At 50.4% G+C, this 15,114-nt stretch overlaps 1 protein-coding gene across 2 annotated transcripts; it reads left to right on the top strand.

Moving 5' to 3' along the window:
* The first annotated feature begins 714 nt into the window (after positions 1 to 714).
* On the top strand, positions 715 to 15,077 carry TMEM120B (transmembrane protein 120B). 2 transcript variants are annotated; one of them, XM_075770109.1, is made up of 12 exons: positions 715 to 885; positions 5,166 to 5,284; positions 6,081 to 6,197; positions 6,954 to 7,013; positions 7,574 to 7,669; positions 8,634 to 8,723; positions 10,524 to 10,589; positions 11,482 to 11,543; positions 11,764 to 11,856; positions 12,258 to 12,322; positions 12,497 to 12,565; positions 13,562 to 15,077. In XM_075770109.1, the coding sequence occupies exons 1-12, from the start codon at positions 817 to 819 to the stop codon at positions 13,673 to 13,675; spliced, it is 1,020 nt and encodes a 339-aa protein (XP_075626224.1). In that variant the 5' UTR covers positions 715 to 816; the 3' UTR covers positions 13,676 to 15,077. The 2 variants fall into 2 exon arrangements, with proteins under 2 accessions (XP_075626224.1, XP_075626225.1); XM_075770110.1 differs by having other exon boundaries at positions 12,497 to 12,569.
* Positions 15,078 to 15,114: the final 37 nt, after the last annotated feature.

The raw sequence follows: 15,114 nt of genomic DNA, 5'->3' as shown, positions 1-15,114 counted from the left end.
TTTTTATTTGGCTTCACACCTCCCCTCCCCCTTGTACCTTTCATTTTTTACTTGCTTCCTTTCCTTTCCCTTTTTCTTCCACTTCACCTATTTCCACCCTTTTGCAACAAACCCACGTTCCAAGAAGTGCAGCACTAACATTCGCAGCCTTTGCACCTCCGGTGCATCACACCCAGCCCCGTGCGCTGTGCATTACTCTCACCGCGGGCTCCTTGGAGCAGGGCCGTGCGCTATGGTGCCTGTACACCCCAGAGGCCACCAGGCCCCGCGCCCAGTTTGCCAGTCCTGCCGCCAAGCCGGTTATTATTGTAATAATAAACAACATCAGGAACCGTCCTCGTAATTTTCTCTTTCTGACATTAAGGACCCGTCGTGCCCCGGCCCAGCCCAGGTGCGTGGTCACCTCAGCCAGCCCGTCCCTCTGAGGGGACCGTCCCCGCGGCTCCGCCAGCGCCACACGGCGGATTTTCGGGTTTTATCCCCCTCACCCCCAGCCCCACGGAGCGCTCCAGGGCTCTACCACAACACGAAGGGACCCGGGAGAGGCGCGGGGGACCCCACGAGGTGACCGGCACCGAGATCCCGGCTGGCGGCGACCGCCGAGCGGGGCCCTCGCCTCAGGCGGGCGGAGTTCGGGGCGGGGCGGGGCGGGGAGGGGAGGCGGGTGGCGCGCGCCGCCACGGCGCCTCGCCCAGCCCCGCGCGATGACGTCAGGGACGCACGTGGCCCCCGGGCCCGGGTGCGGGCTCGCGGCGCCGCCGCCGCCGGCAGAGCTCGCGCCGCCCCGGGTGCGCTGAAGCGCGCGGCCGCCGCGCCATGAGGGTGCAGCTGGAGCGGTGCCGGGGCGAGTGGCGGGAGCTGGAGGAGGAGTTCCGGCAGCTCCAGGTGAGGCGGGGGGGGGCGGCGGGGCTCCGCGCCGGTGCGGTGTAGGGCTGCGCGGTATCGCGGTGCATCGCCCGGCTTCGTGTCCGCTGCTTCTCTCGCCCTGCCCTGCCTTCCCGGGCTTCGCTTTGCATCGCTTTGCGCGGCGATGCACGGGGCGGAGGACGGCGTCGGTTTCGCCCCTAGGGCTGCCCCCGCACCCTCCCTGCTGCCGCAGGCCGGGAGGGGGTCCGCAGCGCGGAGTGCGCATCCCCGGGGGTCCCCGCTTCTGACCCCTTCCCCGGGAGACACCCGCCTCGGGGCAGCCTCAGCAAGGAGCTTCCAGGGGTGCGGAAAGGCTCACCCGGTCCTCGACGCGCCCGGCAGGGCCACGCGTGCACGACGCCTTCAGCGCAGGCCTGGGGTGCGCGCACGAAGCGCAGCCGTGCATGGACGCGCGTCCTTGCGCAGCACCCCAGAAACACCTCTGCGCCCCGGTACCCCCAGGCAGGTGCTGTGGGCACACGGGACATCCCAGAACGAACCGTGACCGTGTCCCCGGTACAGCTGATGGTGCACCTGAGGGGACGTGGTGCTGCGGTTCCCACTGCTGGGGTAAGGGTGGAAAACGGGGGCCCTGGGGTTTTCGTGCACCCGTAGCACGGCAGAAGGAGCGATGTGGGTAATGCCTGCGCCGAGATCATCGCCTGGCCGTACTTTTAATTTCCCGCAGTGGGATGTGAGGGACTCCGGGATACGAGGGCCTCCAGTGCTGTTTATCCATCTCGCAAAAGCGCGTCGAGGGACGGAATGACCTCGGAGGGAGGGCTGAGAGCCGTTTCTGCAAAACGCTTTTACCTCCAGAAACGTTCCCTTCCCCGTATGTCGTCGACGCTGCGCCTATACACGTGCTGTGAATCTGTAAGCCGGTTTTAAAACACGACCGGCTGGTCTCGCTCTGCGTGGCTGTTAGCCTCTTTTAGGCTGTTAAACAGAACGTGCGCCGCCAAAAAAAGGTGCGATTTCCAGATTTAGCTCGTTGTCTTAATTAAAAGTCAGTTCAGGTAGGACGCTTGTTAACAGGAGGAAAGGTGGTGGCTGGGCGTTGGGGGGGAGCACCAGCTGGCGTGCTTTTGGTGATCGCTCGTTTGCTGCGTGCGCTGACCGGCCTTCTTGCCGAGCATGCTGCTTAGGTCTGACCTAAACCACAGGAAAATGCCAGTGAGTGATCCCTGCCTCAGTTTCCCCTTCCGTAAAAAGAAAGCAGAAGGGCTTCCCGGTGGGGTGGCAGCTGCTGGTGGCACGAGGTGTCGTCGCCCAGTGGTTAGTACTTCAGAGGTGAAAAGTTGGAATAACGTCCATCGTCTGAGAGCTTCAGGGCTCACGAGCGGAGTTTGTATCTGAGCGTGGTGTTGCAGAAGAGGGGAACACGGTGTTGACGTGAGGACATGACTCTGCTCCAGCTCTGCACGGTGCTGGTGATGCTTAAATGTGCTTTGGAGGAAGGCTCTGTGCTCCCGAACTGGATTCAAGTCAAACCTTGATGTGTGAAGTAAAAATCCCAACTGTTTAGTAAGCAAGTACTTTGATGTTGGTGTCTGCTCGCGCTTGCACGTGGCTTTTTGGACACGCTCGCAGCATGTCTTGCTGTTGAGGAGCGGGGTGTTCCCGGCAGCAGCCTGATCCCCGTGCATCTGCAGCACCCCCCCTCAGCGCCTTTTTTGGCTTGCCTGACTCGCGTCTCCAGCTGGAAATGCTGGTCCGGGGCCGCACGGGAGCTGCTGCTCGCCTTTGGAAGGAGCTCCCTGGTGGCACTTCCGAGGTATTTTGGTCACCCCCATTAAAAAGGTCTCTTGTGCAATACCAGTGGGGGGGGAAAAATTGATGGTGGGCAGATTTTTTGTGTATCAAGAGTAGTGCCGGCTCCGTGGGGCAAAACAATCTGTTTCGATGCGTTCCTGCCCTGTCTTGTATTTTCTAATTGTGTTGTAAGTTCTGGGTCGGGGCTGTGTCCTCCTCCTCCTGCAGAGGAGGACCTTGGACTCTGCTCGTAGCTCCTGCCCCTGATGGACCGGGTGGCTGGCACGGGGCGCTCGGGGCTACTCTTGTGTTTGGGGAGCTCCGACCTGCCGGGCCTCGAAGGGGCTGACGCTGCTGCGCGGCAGCACTGAGCATCCCCTGGGGGCAGCGGGGCCAGCACTGAGATGGCGTTGGGGGACATCCCAGGTTTACAAAGCAATTCTAAGCAGCCACATCTGTGGGGTTTTAGCATTTGGGTTGCCAGGGCAGGGCCTCGTCTCTGGAGCAGCAGTCTGAAAAAGAGCTCAGGGCTGCGGGCCATTGCAGTTTTGGGGGCAGGGACATGGGAAAATGCAAGTTGTCCTGCAGCACCTTATTAATTTAAACGCTGTGTATGAACACGTCAGCCGGTTTTGATTAGGCTCCCCACGAATGTGGTTTGAGTCCTGCAAACGAACAAGTGCTGACCAAAAGCAGGGCTGTTGTGAGTGCGATGGCAAATAGACCTCGGGGTACCTACGGTAAACGTAAAGACGTTGCAGCGTGGGGCTGCCGTGCCGGACTGCTGCCTGCCCTTAGTCTGCAGGCAAATTGGGCAGCGTGATTTCCACTCGCAAACGGGCAGTTGTGGCCCCGACGCTGTAAAAGTTGCCAACTTGGGTGCAGAGATGGCTCTGCCATCTCCACTGGGAGCTCTTCAACTCGGACCAAAACCACTCCTCTCCCTGGTGCACAGGTCCTTTGTTTTTCCCCGCGTGACGTTTCCCGCGAGCACTGTGGCCGAACCCGACCCACAGGCAGGTATTTGCCCTGTGGGTTATACGTGTTATAACCTAACGGCGGTGCCGAGCTCCCTGCGCTGCCGGTGGGTGCCCTTTGTAAGCAATCGCCTCTCTTGATGAATAAATAGCAAATGTTATGTTCTTCTAAATATCGCTGTCATTTTGAAATCATTATCCTGATGGTTTTAGTTAGCAGTAGACTGTACCAGCTCTCAACTCGCCTGTTTGTGTTTCCAATAAATACTCGAACACGTTTTTGGCAAAGAGCTTCTTACACCCTTTAAAGCAGCCTTTCCAAAGACGTTGTTGCGTGACATCCAGAGAAGCTGAACAAGTTACTGCAATCCAGGGAGCCCCGAAGTCCTGCCCATGCTAAGGCAAAGCCAAAACCAATCCTGAAACGGTGAGAGCTGCGGTGCCTGGACGTGGTTAGTTTGGTTGTTAAAGTTTTTAAATTGGATAGCGGAGCTTGTTTTGCATTGCTCCTGTAAATGATGAACAGCCAACAGCCAGGTCCTAACGAGGAAGAGAGCAAAGATTTGTTTTGTAAAACCAGTGGTAATTTTCTGCCGTCATTGATGTGCCAGTAGATAAAGCAGCCGGCACAACAGCCGTGTAACCCATTGCCTTCTCTCAGCGCTAACTCTGCAGACTCTGTTTTCCAAGCTATTAGAGACCTTAAAAGGAAAATTGCCCGGAGGTTGTCGCTCGGTGTCTCGTTAGGTGTCTTCCTCAGGTCTCCCTGCACTTGGGAGGGTGCTGGAATCATTGCAAAGGGGGGGAAAAGTAGAGCCTGTTTATTGCCGAGCAGAGGGAGGGGTGGGAGAGCAGGGGCACCTCTCGGCGGGCTTGCAGTTGGTTAGCGTGTCCTGGTTACGGCCAGTCAAACGCTAATTCGGGGCTTCAGAGGATCAAGGAGCTGTGATAAAGAAGTTCCTCTCAAGGAGCATCTATTACGGCAGGGAGGGGGCGGGTTAAGCTCTTACACAGGTTGCTTGAATATACATGGGGTCGAGGTGGCCAGGAGGCATCTAAACCCCCAGGCGTGGGTCTGTAGCTGGCTTTGTGTTTTTTCCCCTCTGGGTCTATTTTTTTTTTTTTTTTTTTCCTCCCCTTTCCCCAGATTTAATCTGGCTGTGAAATCTGAGATCCTGCTCTGCGATTTAGCCACCCCTTTGATGGGGACAGATTGGGATCAAGGAGGATAACGTTACAGGGTGGGATGGGAGCAGGGTGCTCCCAAGTGGGAAAGCTCCTTAGAAAGAAGACATGAGACGAGCGCAGAGAGGATGCTCTGGGTTTTGCAGGAACTTCATTAATGTCCGTTTAAGCCATGTTGGATCCTCACTGGTTCAGCATTACCCCTTCCTTGCTTGTTTGCAGGGGTGCCTGTTGACTCCCCAAAAAAACAGGGGTTTGCTTGCTTCCTTCAGAAGTGAGGACCAAATGCAACGTGTAACCTAGAAGGGTTCTTCCTACCAATCATCTCCTCTTTTCCTGCAGGAAACACACAAAGTTTACAGGCAGAAACTGGAGGAAGTCACCAGCTTGCAGACAGCCTGCAGCAGCTCCATCCACCGGCAGAAGAAGACACTAAGGGACCTGAAGCACAGCCTGCAACGGTAACGGGAGACCTGGAGGGTGGAGGAGGTGGGGATGGGATGTTTCTCCTTCCCCAAGCACTGAGGGAGCCTGTCTAGATTTGCATCCTTGTAGTAGGTCTTACACGCTGCTGAACGGGTGCAGCTCTGGGTCCGTATGTTTTGCTAGGTGAGCAAAGCTTTGCTCCGTAAAACATGCTGGAAGAACAGCATCAATCCTTGAACCTGAAGGAGTAACTCGCTTCCAGGTGGATTTACAGGAGGGAACTGTCTTTGGCTGATCCCCGGGAGCCATGGGCCAAATTCCTTGTATGCAGGTCTGAAAACACCACCTCTGACACCGCGGGTTGCTAACGCCGCTGTGCTCTGCTCTCTGTTTTACATTAATTGGTAAAACCGCAGTTTGCCAGTAAATCATCAGCTGTGTGTTTTGGTACATCCTGAAATATTTCATGCCTGAAGAGCTGCAGCCTCTCAGAAACCACGCACAATGTTCCCAAAGTGGAAGGAGTTCCTGCAAAAAGCACAATATTTCCCTAAGTGCTTTGCTAGGGAAGAAATACAGAATGAGATGAAAAGAGAAGCTGACTTATAAACCAGCCGGTTGAAATAACCTACAATGGCGTAAACCAGGCAGTGAAATAAAATCGCGGTAAGCCAAATGATACTGCAGGAATACAGGAGCAAAACGCATGACGGCATCAACTCACAAAATTAGCTTTTTTAGAAGCGTGGATTTTATGACAACATTATTTTCCTTTAAATAAAAAGGCGGTAAAAACATGAACAGGAGTATCTTGTTTCTGTGTTCTTGCAGGTGCAAGCCCAGAGCGAGTCCTGAAGAGTTTGCTCTCATTCAGGAGATCAGCACCCAGATCAAGGAGAGGCAGAATGCCTTCTTCGACATGGAAGCCTACTTGCCGAAGAAGAACGGGTACGTGCTTCGCCGGGGAGGCACGCGCTCCAGGAAGGCTGATTTTTTTTTTTTTTTTTCCCTTAAGTGTTCACAGCAGTAGTGTTCCCGAAGGATAATGTGCATGTTGAAGAAATACATGTAGAACTGGATTAGTCATAAATCTCTTGCTGAGCTGCTGTGTCAGTTGTACACAGAATTCATTAGCGTACTGCGTGTAGGCAGTACAGGGGTTTTTGTTAAAATAAAAGTAACCCTGCATTGGCGAGAGATCACGCAATTCAGCGTTTCACACTGATGTTTTCCTTTGCTAATTTTTTTAAGACTAAATCAGCACAGGAATTTTCTCTTTTTTTTTTTTAAATAGTGCTTTTAACCAACTTTAAGTTTATACTTTGCTCCCAGTGGGGTTGCTAGGACAGATTTATTTCAGGCGTTAAGGGCTGTGCGATGCCGCAACCCCTCAGAAACGTCTATCAGAAACCTCTCTTCCAATTTCTCCCCGTTATTTTTGGGTTTGGTCAGTGCATGCTGCATAGCTCGCCCTTAGACTGTAGCGCAGAAAGGGGACCAGGATAATAAACCTTTTTTCTAACTTCTTGGAAATGCTGACCAATCTTTCCATGTTTAAATCCTTTTCTGTAGTCAGGCTCTCCAGTTTGCCTTAATTAAAAACCTGCAGTAAACGTGGCTTCGGTAGATGCGCCGTTCTCTTCGGCTCTGATCTGTGTCATCCCGCGGCGTTCAGATAAATCAGACTTACTTTTTGTCTTCCAGCCTGTACTTAAATCTGGTGCTGGGAAACGTGAATGTAACTCTCCTGAGTAACCAAGCAAAGTGAGTGAGCGTTTCCGCACGTGTGAATTTGGGTTTCTCTGGGACCAGCTGTGGGTATGGACTGAAATCCAGAGACGGGGATGGTTTTCTCTTAGATCTGATAGAAGATGAATTGTCAAGGGTGGGCAAGTTGTGCCGTGACACGGGGCCAAGCTAACGCTTTGTGTAGCTCCGATGGATTCGGTCCATTGTTTGCTTTTAAGCCCAGCCTGTTGCCTTAATTACAAGGGGAGGGTTAGCAATGAAAAGTGGTATTGTGACTTCTAGGCATACGATGCTCCAGAAAATGGAGATTTTTTTAAATTTTTTTTTTTTTTTTACATCTTACCATGCCAACCCAGAAACCAGCTCGTATGGACTTAAGCTGTTGTGTTGCAACGTAATGGCCGTGCAGCCTAGACGGACCCTGCAGGCAGAACGCTGCCTTTCACCGCTGTCTGCTGGTTTTCTAAATGTTTCAAGGAAAACCTCTGTCTCTGGGCTTGGCGTGTGTATTTCTATCTGGTTTGGAAGAAGTGAAGCCACGTTCCGGTAAAGCACCCGTTTGTGTTCCCTTCCAGGTTTGCCTACAAGGATGAGTATGAGAAGTTCAAACTTTATCTGACAATAATCTTGTTACTCGGGGCCGTCACCTGCAGGTTTATTCTCCACTACAGGTAAGCTGCATTTTTACTTTTAATCAAATATTTTGAATGCAAATCTGCTGGATTTGAACTACTTTATCTTCTGTTAAGGATGGTGAGACGGGCTCTGGCAGCGGTTAGGTTTTGAGCAGTTGGACAGCAGGACAGCTTCTGCACCTCTTCTCCAACACTGGCAGGACCTGTATTTTAGCTACTTGCTTTTCTTTGTTTAACTTTTTTTGGAGTCTCTGGCAACTAAGAGAAGTCCAACATTGTGTTTCCCTATCTGTTATTTCTCTGGCATCGTGCCGTGCTCGGGAACGAGCAGTTGGTTTTGCTCGTGGGTTGTCCCAGGCAGGGACCGGCACCGTGCTGCAGCTCTGGGTTTGCAAAGGCAACAAGAGAGGATTTGCATGAAATGATCAGACCTGAAACATTATCTCTAGGTCGTGATAAAGTGTCTGAGCACCAACAAGCTTCCAGCATTCAGTTTTTGCTTAAAAACCAGGAGCCGGGCACTTACGAACCTTGCTGCTGCGCACAGAGGCTGTCCCAAATCCCCTTGGCTTCAGGGGTTTGCAAATGGCAAAATAAAGGCTTTTTTTCCTCCCCAGAGTGTAATGCTCCTCTGCTCTTTTAGTTGATTGGATTTATATAGATCTCATGGAATCTCCTCATTGAATTAGCCTGGAAATGCCTCTGTAAATTGGATCATCCGCTGCTTCCATGGTGCTTTCTCTCCTTCGGAAGGAATTAATGTCATCTCTGCGTACCTGCTTATCGGCTCGAGATCTGCAGTGTTGTATCGCGGGCACTTCCCGGAGGAAAGGGCTTGGAGCCCGGCGGTGCTGCCAATATGTGCACTTCTGCATGGGGATTAGAGATGTTCAGGACTGAGACCGTGGCGTCACTTGGGCAGGTTTGCATTCGCCCAAAGGGAAGGAGAAAAAATAGGGATTTTTTTTTTTTTTTACTGTGTGTTTTTTCTATTTAACAGGGTGACAGATGAAGTGTTTAACTTTCTGCTAGTGTGGTATTACTGCACGCTGACGATACGGGAAAGCATTCTCATTAGCAACGGATCAAGGTACCGTACCACCTGCAAAACTACTTAAAGCATGAAATGCCCTTAAAAGAAAAACAAGCAATAAAAGGGGATTCAGCTTAGCACTGAAGCCCAGCAAATCCGAGATGCTGATGCCTCCTTGCAGGGTCTGCTGTCTCCGTCCCCCTCCCTGGTCATGTCCAAGGGCAGATGTTGGCCACCTGAGGTTTGGAGAGGGACGAGAAGGTGCAGTTCCTAAAAGTCCATAAACTCTTGGTCCAAAGTTTTGGATGGTTTTGGTAGGTACGGATTCCTTGTAGATATGGTCTGGGGTGTCAGTGTGTGTGTTTTTGGTGAAAGGACCAACTCGAGGTACTGGCTCTATGGTCACTGCCACATCTCCTGGAGCGTTTGACTAAATTAGTGTCGAGGGAAAGTTGGCCGTTAGAGATAATTGTATAAAGGGCTGGGAACACGAGTAAAACCCTGGGAGGAGTTAACTGAAAGATGATCCTTACTCCAAGCCCTCGTTCCTCTATGGCAGGGTGGCAAGGTCCTGCTGGTGAATCGCTTCTGGACCATCTCTGTTAGGTCTGGGTTGAGAAGTTGCTCAATTTTGTACTTGTGTAACTTAACCTGGGGTCTGGTGTTAGGTTTTAGCAATAACCTGATGGTTGTACGTCCCTGGTTTTCATCATCCAGATAGGCTGGTGCGGGGGAAACCGCAGCAATCACCACGTCTCTTCCCAGGCATGAGTCTGCAGGTTGGTTTGGAGCTGGGTGAGCAGCTGCTCCTGCTGCAATATTTGCAGCTCCCTGTTGTATTTAATTATTGGACTTTTAATGTGTCTTGTTTGCCACCTTTTGAGCAGCCAGCATCACGTTAGCCCAGCGTCATGCACTCACTCCTGCTCCAGCCGCTGCACGGAGAGTTTGTACGCGAGAGGGGTTTGTGCCTGGAGGCAGGCACTGCTGTGGTGTGTGCGCTGGGAAAATCGGGGTCCCCCTGCTTTGCCCGGGGGGGGACAAAGTCTTAAAAATGTGCTGATTTCTGGGAGCTGCTTGAGGACACAGTTCCCAGCACTGGCCCCAGGGCTGCTGCGGGAGGGATGTCTTGTTTTGGGGTGCTCTCTGGAGATGGGGGGGGAATCGCTGTGGGGCCAGAGCAGCAGCAGAAAAACCAAAGCACAGGGGGGTAAAGTCGCTTGCCTGAGGTCAACAGAGAAGCCTCTGGCTGAGCCTGGGCTCGCTGCATCCCCATCGCAGTCGGTTGGTGCTGTCTTGTGTTGAGGGTTACACACTTCTGGTTGGAGACACCCAGAATTAACCCATCGTGTTGGTTTAGTTTTTAAAGCTCTTCACTTCTTGATTCTGCCTCGCTACAGCCTTTGCTCACTTTACTGTGATTTTCTGAGCTTTCTGCAGCGGTCGTGTCTGAAAGAAACAGTGACCTCATAGGAAGGACTTGGAAACGTCGCTTATTTGCATGGCAGGGGGGAAAAAAAACAAAGGGTGCGTGGGCTGAAACTTGTGCATCGTTAGTCACCGCGGTACCTTGTGCTGCAGGAACTGCTGCTTCTTGCTGTGCTGGGGAGCTTGTGGGAGCACACGGGATGCGTCCCGGTCCTCAGCCTCCCTCCAGCGGTTGTGGATTTGTGCCCCCAACTAAGCCGTATTGCCAGGAGATCGTTCCGCAGCACCCCTTTCGCTGGAGCTGGGCCGTCTATTTTGTTCTCTGTCCTTCCTCCTCCCCCAAGTCAGGATCATTTTTTGTCTGGAAAGCCAGACTTACAACGCTAAAATCCATGTTTCTCATCTAAATGCCACGTCTTTTCTGTCCAGGATCAAAGGCTGGTGGGTGTCTCATCACTACGTTTCCACATTCCTGTCTGGAGTAATGTTAACGTGGTGAGTCTGCTCTCCCCTGCTCGAGGTGCTTCAAGCCTGTTTCACGGTGTTTGCATCATCTGAGCGTTTAAATCCAGCGTGACCACAAAGCTGTGGCCGCACAGGCATACGGCAAAGCATCAAACTTAATATTTGTCTGATGTTACATGTCTTCTATGATAAATATAACACTGCGAGTTTGGATTTACATTGCTGTTTAAAAAAACCAACCAAACCAACCCAAACCCTAAGCCATAGTTGTGTTGATGGCAGCAAAAATCTCTGCAAGTCTCCCGATTTCTGTCTCTGTGGAACTAAACTTTAGAGGGAGGACACCACAAAATCAATCTGTTTGGTGCCTTCGCTGAACCCAGATTACACACAGGGTATAAAGCCAAAAATGCAAGTTACCATCCTGTGGGTTGGTCAAACAACGCAGCGATGCACCCCGTGTACAGCCCCTGTGCAACCTTTCTCAACTTGGCATCAACTGATTAGTTAATAATTAAAAATGGTTTTAAAACAGCAAGTGTTTCTGCTCCTGAATCTGTATGGGGATGAGAGAGTAGCTGGAGCAGAAGGTCCCCTGTCCTCTATCTACCCCAAACTACCCTTAGGTAGCTGAACAGCTTTGATTGCTGCCTAGGGAATAGCGATAAGCAAATGACTAAGAGGAGGCAGCACTCATACATATTTGAGAGGGGAAAGCGAATCGATTAGAGCATTTCCTACGCGCCCGAGTTGTGATGTGCGGCTGTAGCACCCTCTCTGGGCTCCCGATGGGGTGGAGCGGGCTGGGTACCAGCTGCTCGCTTCGTTTGCTAATGGGATCTGGCTTGGCAGGGAAGGGGAAGGGCACGGCATCCTATGTTTTTTATCAAACAAATACACCTCCTTTGTATTTTGCTTTCAGGCCAGATGGACTCATGTATCAAATGTTTCGCAGTCAATTTTTAGCGTTTTCAATATTTCAGAGTGAGTATATCTTACCTTGCTAATTCACGGGATGAAACAATTTTGTATCTTGCATGCTCAGAAGAATCTTTTTGGTAAATACTGGAGTATTAAACCATACAAATATAAACCATACCATGCAAATATAATTAAATGCTGTTGGATTAAACATTATTAAAATAGTTTGTTTATCATACTTCTCAATAGCCAGTGAAATGATGTTTTCTCTCTCCTTGTCCAGGTTGCGTTCAGTTCCTACAATATTATTATCAAAGAGGCTGCCTTTATAGACTCCGTGCTTTGGGGGAGAGAAACCACTTGGACCTTACAGTAGGTGAGGTTTTCTGCCGTACTTGGTTTGCGAAGTTTTTGCGCAGGTTTTAGATGCAGCGACAGGGAGAAGGCTGCGTGGCTTTGCAGAGCCACCACCCCCTGCCCTGCTGCCCGTGTCCTACGGCAGGAGGGGAACCGAGGCTTTTATCCCCCTCCTCGGGTCCTGTGGTGGGGAGCAGGGGGCTCTCATCTCTGTCAGCCGTTGAGAGGGTTAAGATGGAGGTTTTGGTCATCCCCATCCTCCTCCCGTTACCCCACCTTCAAGTCTGCGTTTTAAATCGGTTGGTTATTGCGGAGCAGGATGGGAATAGCCCTTATGGGGTGGTCTGGGTGGGGAGGGCTGCAGCTCCGGTCCTGGCTCTTCTGTGCTCACTCTCTGCCTCTTCTGCTAACCTTTTCCAGAAGGATTTCAGTCCTGGATGTGGCGGGGGCTGACGTTTCTCCTTCCCTTCTTGTTCTTTGGGCATGTAAGTCGGGTAACCCCATTCCTCCCTCTGTGGTGCGGGACCTGGGAGGGTCTGCCGCTGCAGTTACAGCACTCTAAAAATGTGCTTTAGATCACGTGCACCTGCGGCAAATGTTTCTAAGGTTTGGGATTTTTGCTAGTAATTAAATTGCCCTTTTTTTTTTTTCCTTTTTAGTTCTGGCAGCTATATAATGCAATCACGCTTTTTGGATTGTCAAGGCATAAGGAGTGCAAAGAATGGCAGGTGGGTGTTGGTTCTGCTCAGAAAAAGCATGGAGCGGAGGGAGAGGAGGTGTTTAACCACATCTTTAAAGATATTTTGGTATCTGACCCCATCTAAATATCTCGGGATGAGGTGGCACAGAGCCTATACAAAAGAACTCAAAATACATGTGAGTTACCGTAAGGAAACATCCACCTGTGGGTGACCACGCAAACTGAAAGGCAGAGGGTGTAGGGGGAAGAAAATATGTGTGGGTAAATAGCTCTCCATATTGTTCACGTATATGGGCGTTTAATAGCAGTGGCTGCGGAGTTGCTGGTGGTTCATTATGGCTGACCAGGGGGTTACACATCCAAAAATACAGTGACAAAAAAAGGAATGGCAGTGAATCACTTTAAAAACATATTAGCCACTTTATTGCCCCACTTTTAGGGATCCTTCCGCTTGTTTTCTCAGTTGCTGTCACCCATCAAACATGTCTGTCCATTTTCCAGCTATACAGTTGCTCCTCTGGATCCAGACTGGAGCACATCATGCGTGCAGTGGTGCAGATAACCTGATGGTCTTTGTTTTGGTCAGATCTTGCTGTAACTTGTGTGCTCGCCTCGTGCAGGAGGAACACGCCTTCCCACAGAAACGTGTGATTCCCCCATGCTTGTGCCACTGCTGTTCGATGAATGTGCTTGTAGCACAATGCTAATCCATTAGATTGCATTTGATGCTTTGATTTTACTGTCTGGTAGAGTCCAGCAGTGTTGAATATAAGCCATGTTGTAATATTAAAAAGTAGTAAATGCTCCTTAAAGGATCATGATAAAAATATAGTTCTTGTTAACCCACACAGCTGGATGCGTGGTTGTAGATTTGGCTGTGATTTTCTCTCCTTGGATCTCCGTGCTAACTGATCCCTGGATTTGCCAACCAAGCCCCATCGGAGCTCGCTTGAACGTGGCCAAAGCAGTACACTCAGCTCTCACCTTTATTTATTTCTTTTTTAATCTCTTTCTCCCATCTCAGGTTTTTGTTTTGGCTTTCACGTTTCTGCTGCTCTTCCTCGGGAACTTCCTCACTACTCTCAAAGTGGTGCACACTAAACTCCAGAAGAACAAAGACAAAATGAAGAAGCTGTGAATCCCCGTTCCCTGGCGTGACAGATGCCAACACTGGGTGCCACCGTCCCTCCGCCTGCAGCAGGCGCTGGCTTCGGGACAGATCCTGCTATAAACTGCAGCTGCACCATCGACGGGCTTGGAAGGACTCATCCGCCCCCGTGTTTGGTGAAGGATACGGACTCTGCCAGCACAGACTCAGTATTAACTCAAGCATGGCTCTCCAGTCCGCGGTCCTGCTATTTATGTATATTTAATACAAAACATGTTTGCTTTGGGGTTTTTTTTTTTTTATGTATATAGAGCAGCATGCACCTGCCCAGCAAAGTGCCAGCATTGGGAAAATGTGGGATCTACTGTAATTCCAGTTCTGGAATGGTATTTAACACTTTCCAGTTTTATTATTTAAATTCCTGATATTGGATTTGCAAAGGTTTATGAACACTCCAGGTTGATCAGTAATACAGACCGAATGCTGTTTTTTAAAGGCATTTGTTTAAGGCATATTTTCAGTGGCAATACTAACCTGTGTGTACTGTGAAAAAAAAAAATACCCATCTTTGTACCATACTGCTGCTATATACACTTTTAAAAAAACTATTTAAAGAAGAGGAAAATCCTCTTTTAAAAACAAAACCAAACAAGCAAAACCAGTTGTTAAATGGCAGGGAAGTCTGCTAGCTCTTTTCCAGGGAGACCAGGTCATCTGTCCAGGCCTGGAAAAGACCTAAAATAAACCATCCAATATGCAGCTGCTTCAGCCCATTTTTAGTAACAAATACAACACCCTTCAGGTTGTTTTTTCGAGATGCTTTTTCCTTAAAATGGCCTTGATCAGTGGCAATAAGCGCAGTTGCACTTCAGTTTCCATTTTCAGTATTTCAGTATTTCAGTATTTTTTTGCTCCCAATGCCGTTCTGGAAAGGGGAGGACAGGCTCAGCGGAAATATTTAATACTTTCTTTGGACGCTGCGCTTGTACCAATAGTTAAGAGAATGTAAACACTCGTTCAGGAGGATGGCAGAGCACAAATACTGCCTGCAGTCCTGCCTAACTCCTTGTGCTGCTTGAACTTCAGGTTACTCATTCAAATAAGCTTGTCCTGGGTGCTGTAAGATCTGTACCTCCTAAGGCCAACTGCAGCATCGTGAGTCGCTTTGGGCAGCGTCTTTCCCAACAGCGAAGGCTTCCTTTGAGCTAGCACAAAGCCCAAATCAGGCATGTGTTTTGGCAGAGGGTGATCTGAAAATTACGCTCTTCTCCCAGGAAGCGCGCTCATGAAGAAGTATATGTATGCACTACAGACTTGAAATGGTTTCATCAGTTCTTCTGTTGCTGCGAGGTTAGCAAAATTACCTTTACAGTGTCACTGTCCTGTGGGCATGAACAATAAATTGCAATTTGCATATTTTGAACAACTTTCACACTAGCTGGGCTGTAACTTTTGACTTTTGCACACCC

The sequence above is a fragment of the Balearica regulorum genome, chromosome 17 (genome assembly GCF_011004875.1).
Source record: "Balearica regulorum gibbericeps isolate bBalReg1 chromosome 17, bBalReg1.pri, whole genome shotgun sequence".
NCBI lineage: Eukaryota > Metazoa > Chordata > Aves > Gruiformes > Gruidae > Balearica > Balearica regulorum.
This window is presented reverse-complemented; position numbering and strand designations above follow the sequence as displayed.

Bases quoted from the DNA above. Each gene is read 5' to 3' on its own strand.
- TMEM120B (XM_075770109.1), top strand. From the start codon at position 817: ATGAGGGTGCAGCTGGAGCGGTGCCGGGGCGAGTGGCGGGAGCTGGAG. The intron at 10,590-11,481 runs GTGAGTCTGCTC...TTTTGCTTTCAG, and splicing joins TCTGGAGTAATGTTAACGTG to GCCAGATGGACTCATGTATC. The intron at 11,544-11,763 runs GTGAGTATATCT...CTCCTTGTCCAG, and splicing joins AGCGTTTTCAATATTTCAGA to GTTGCGTTCAGTTCCTACAA.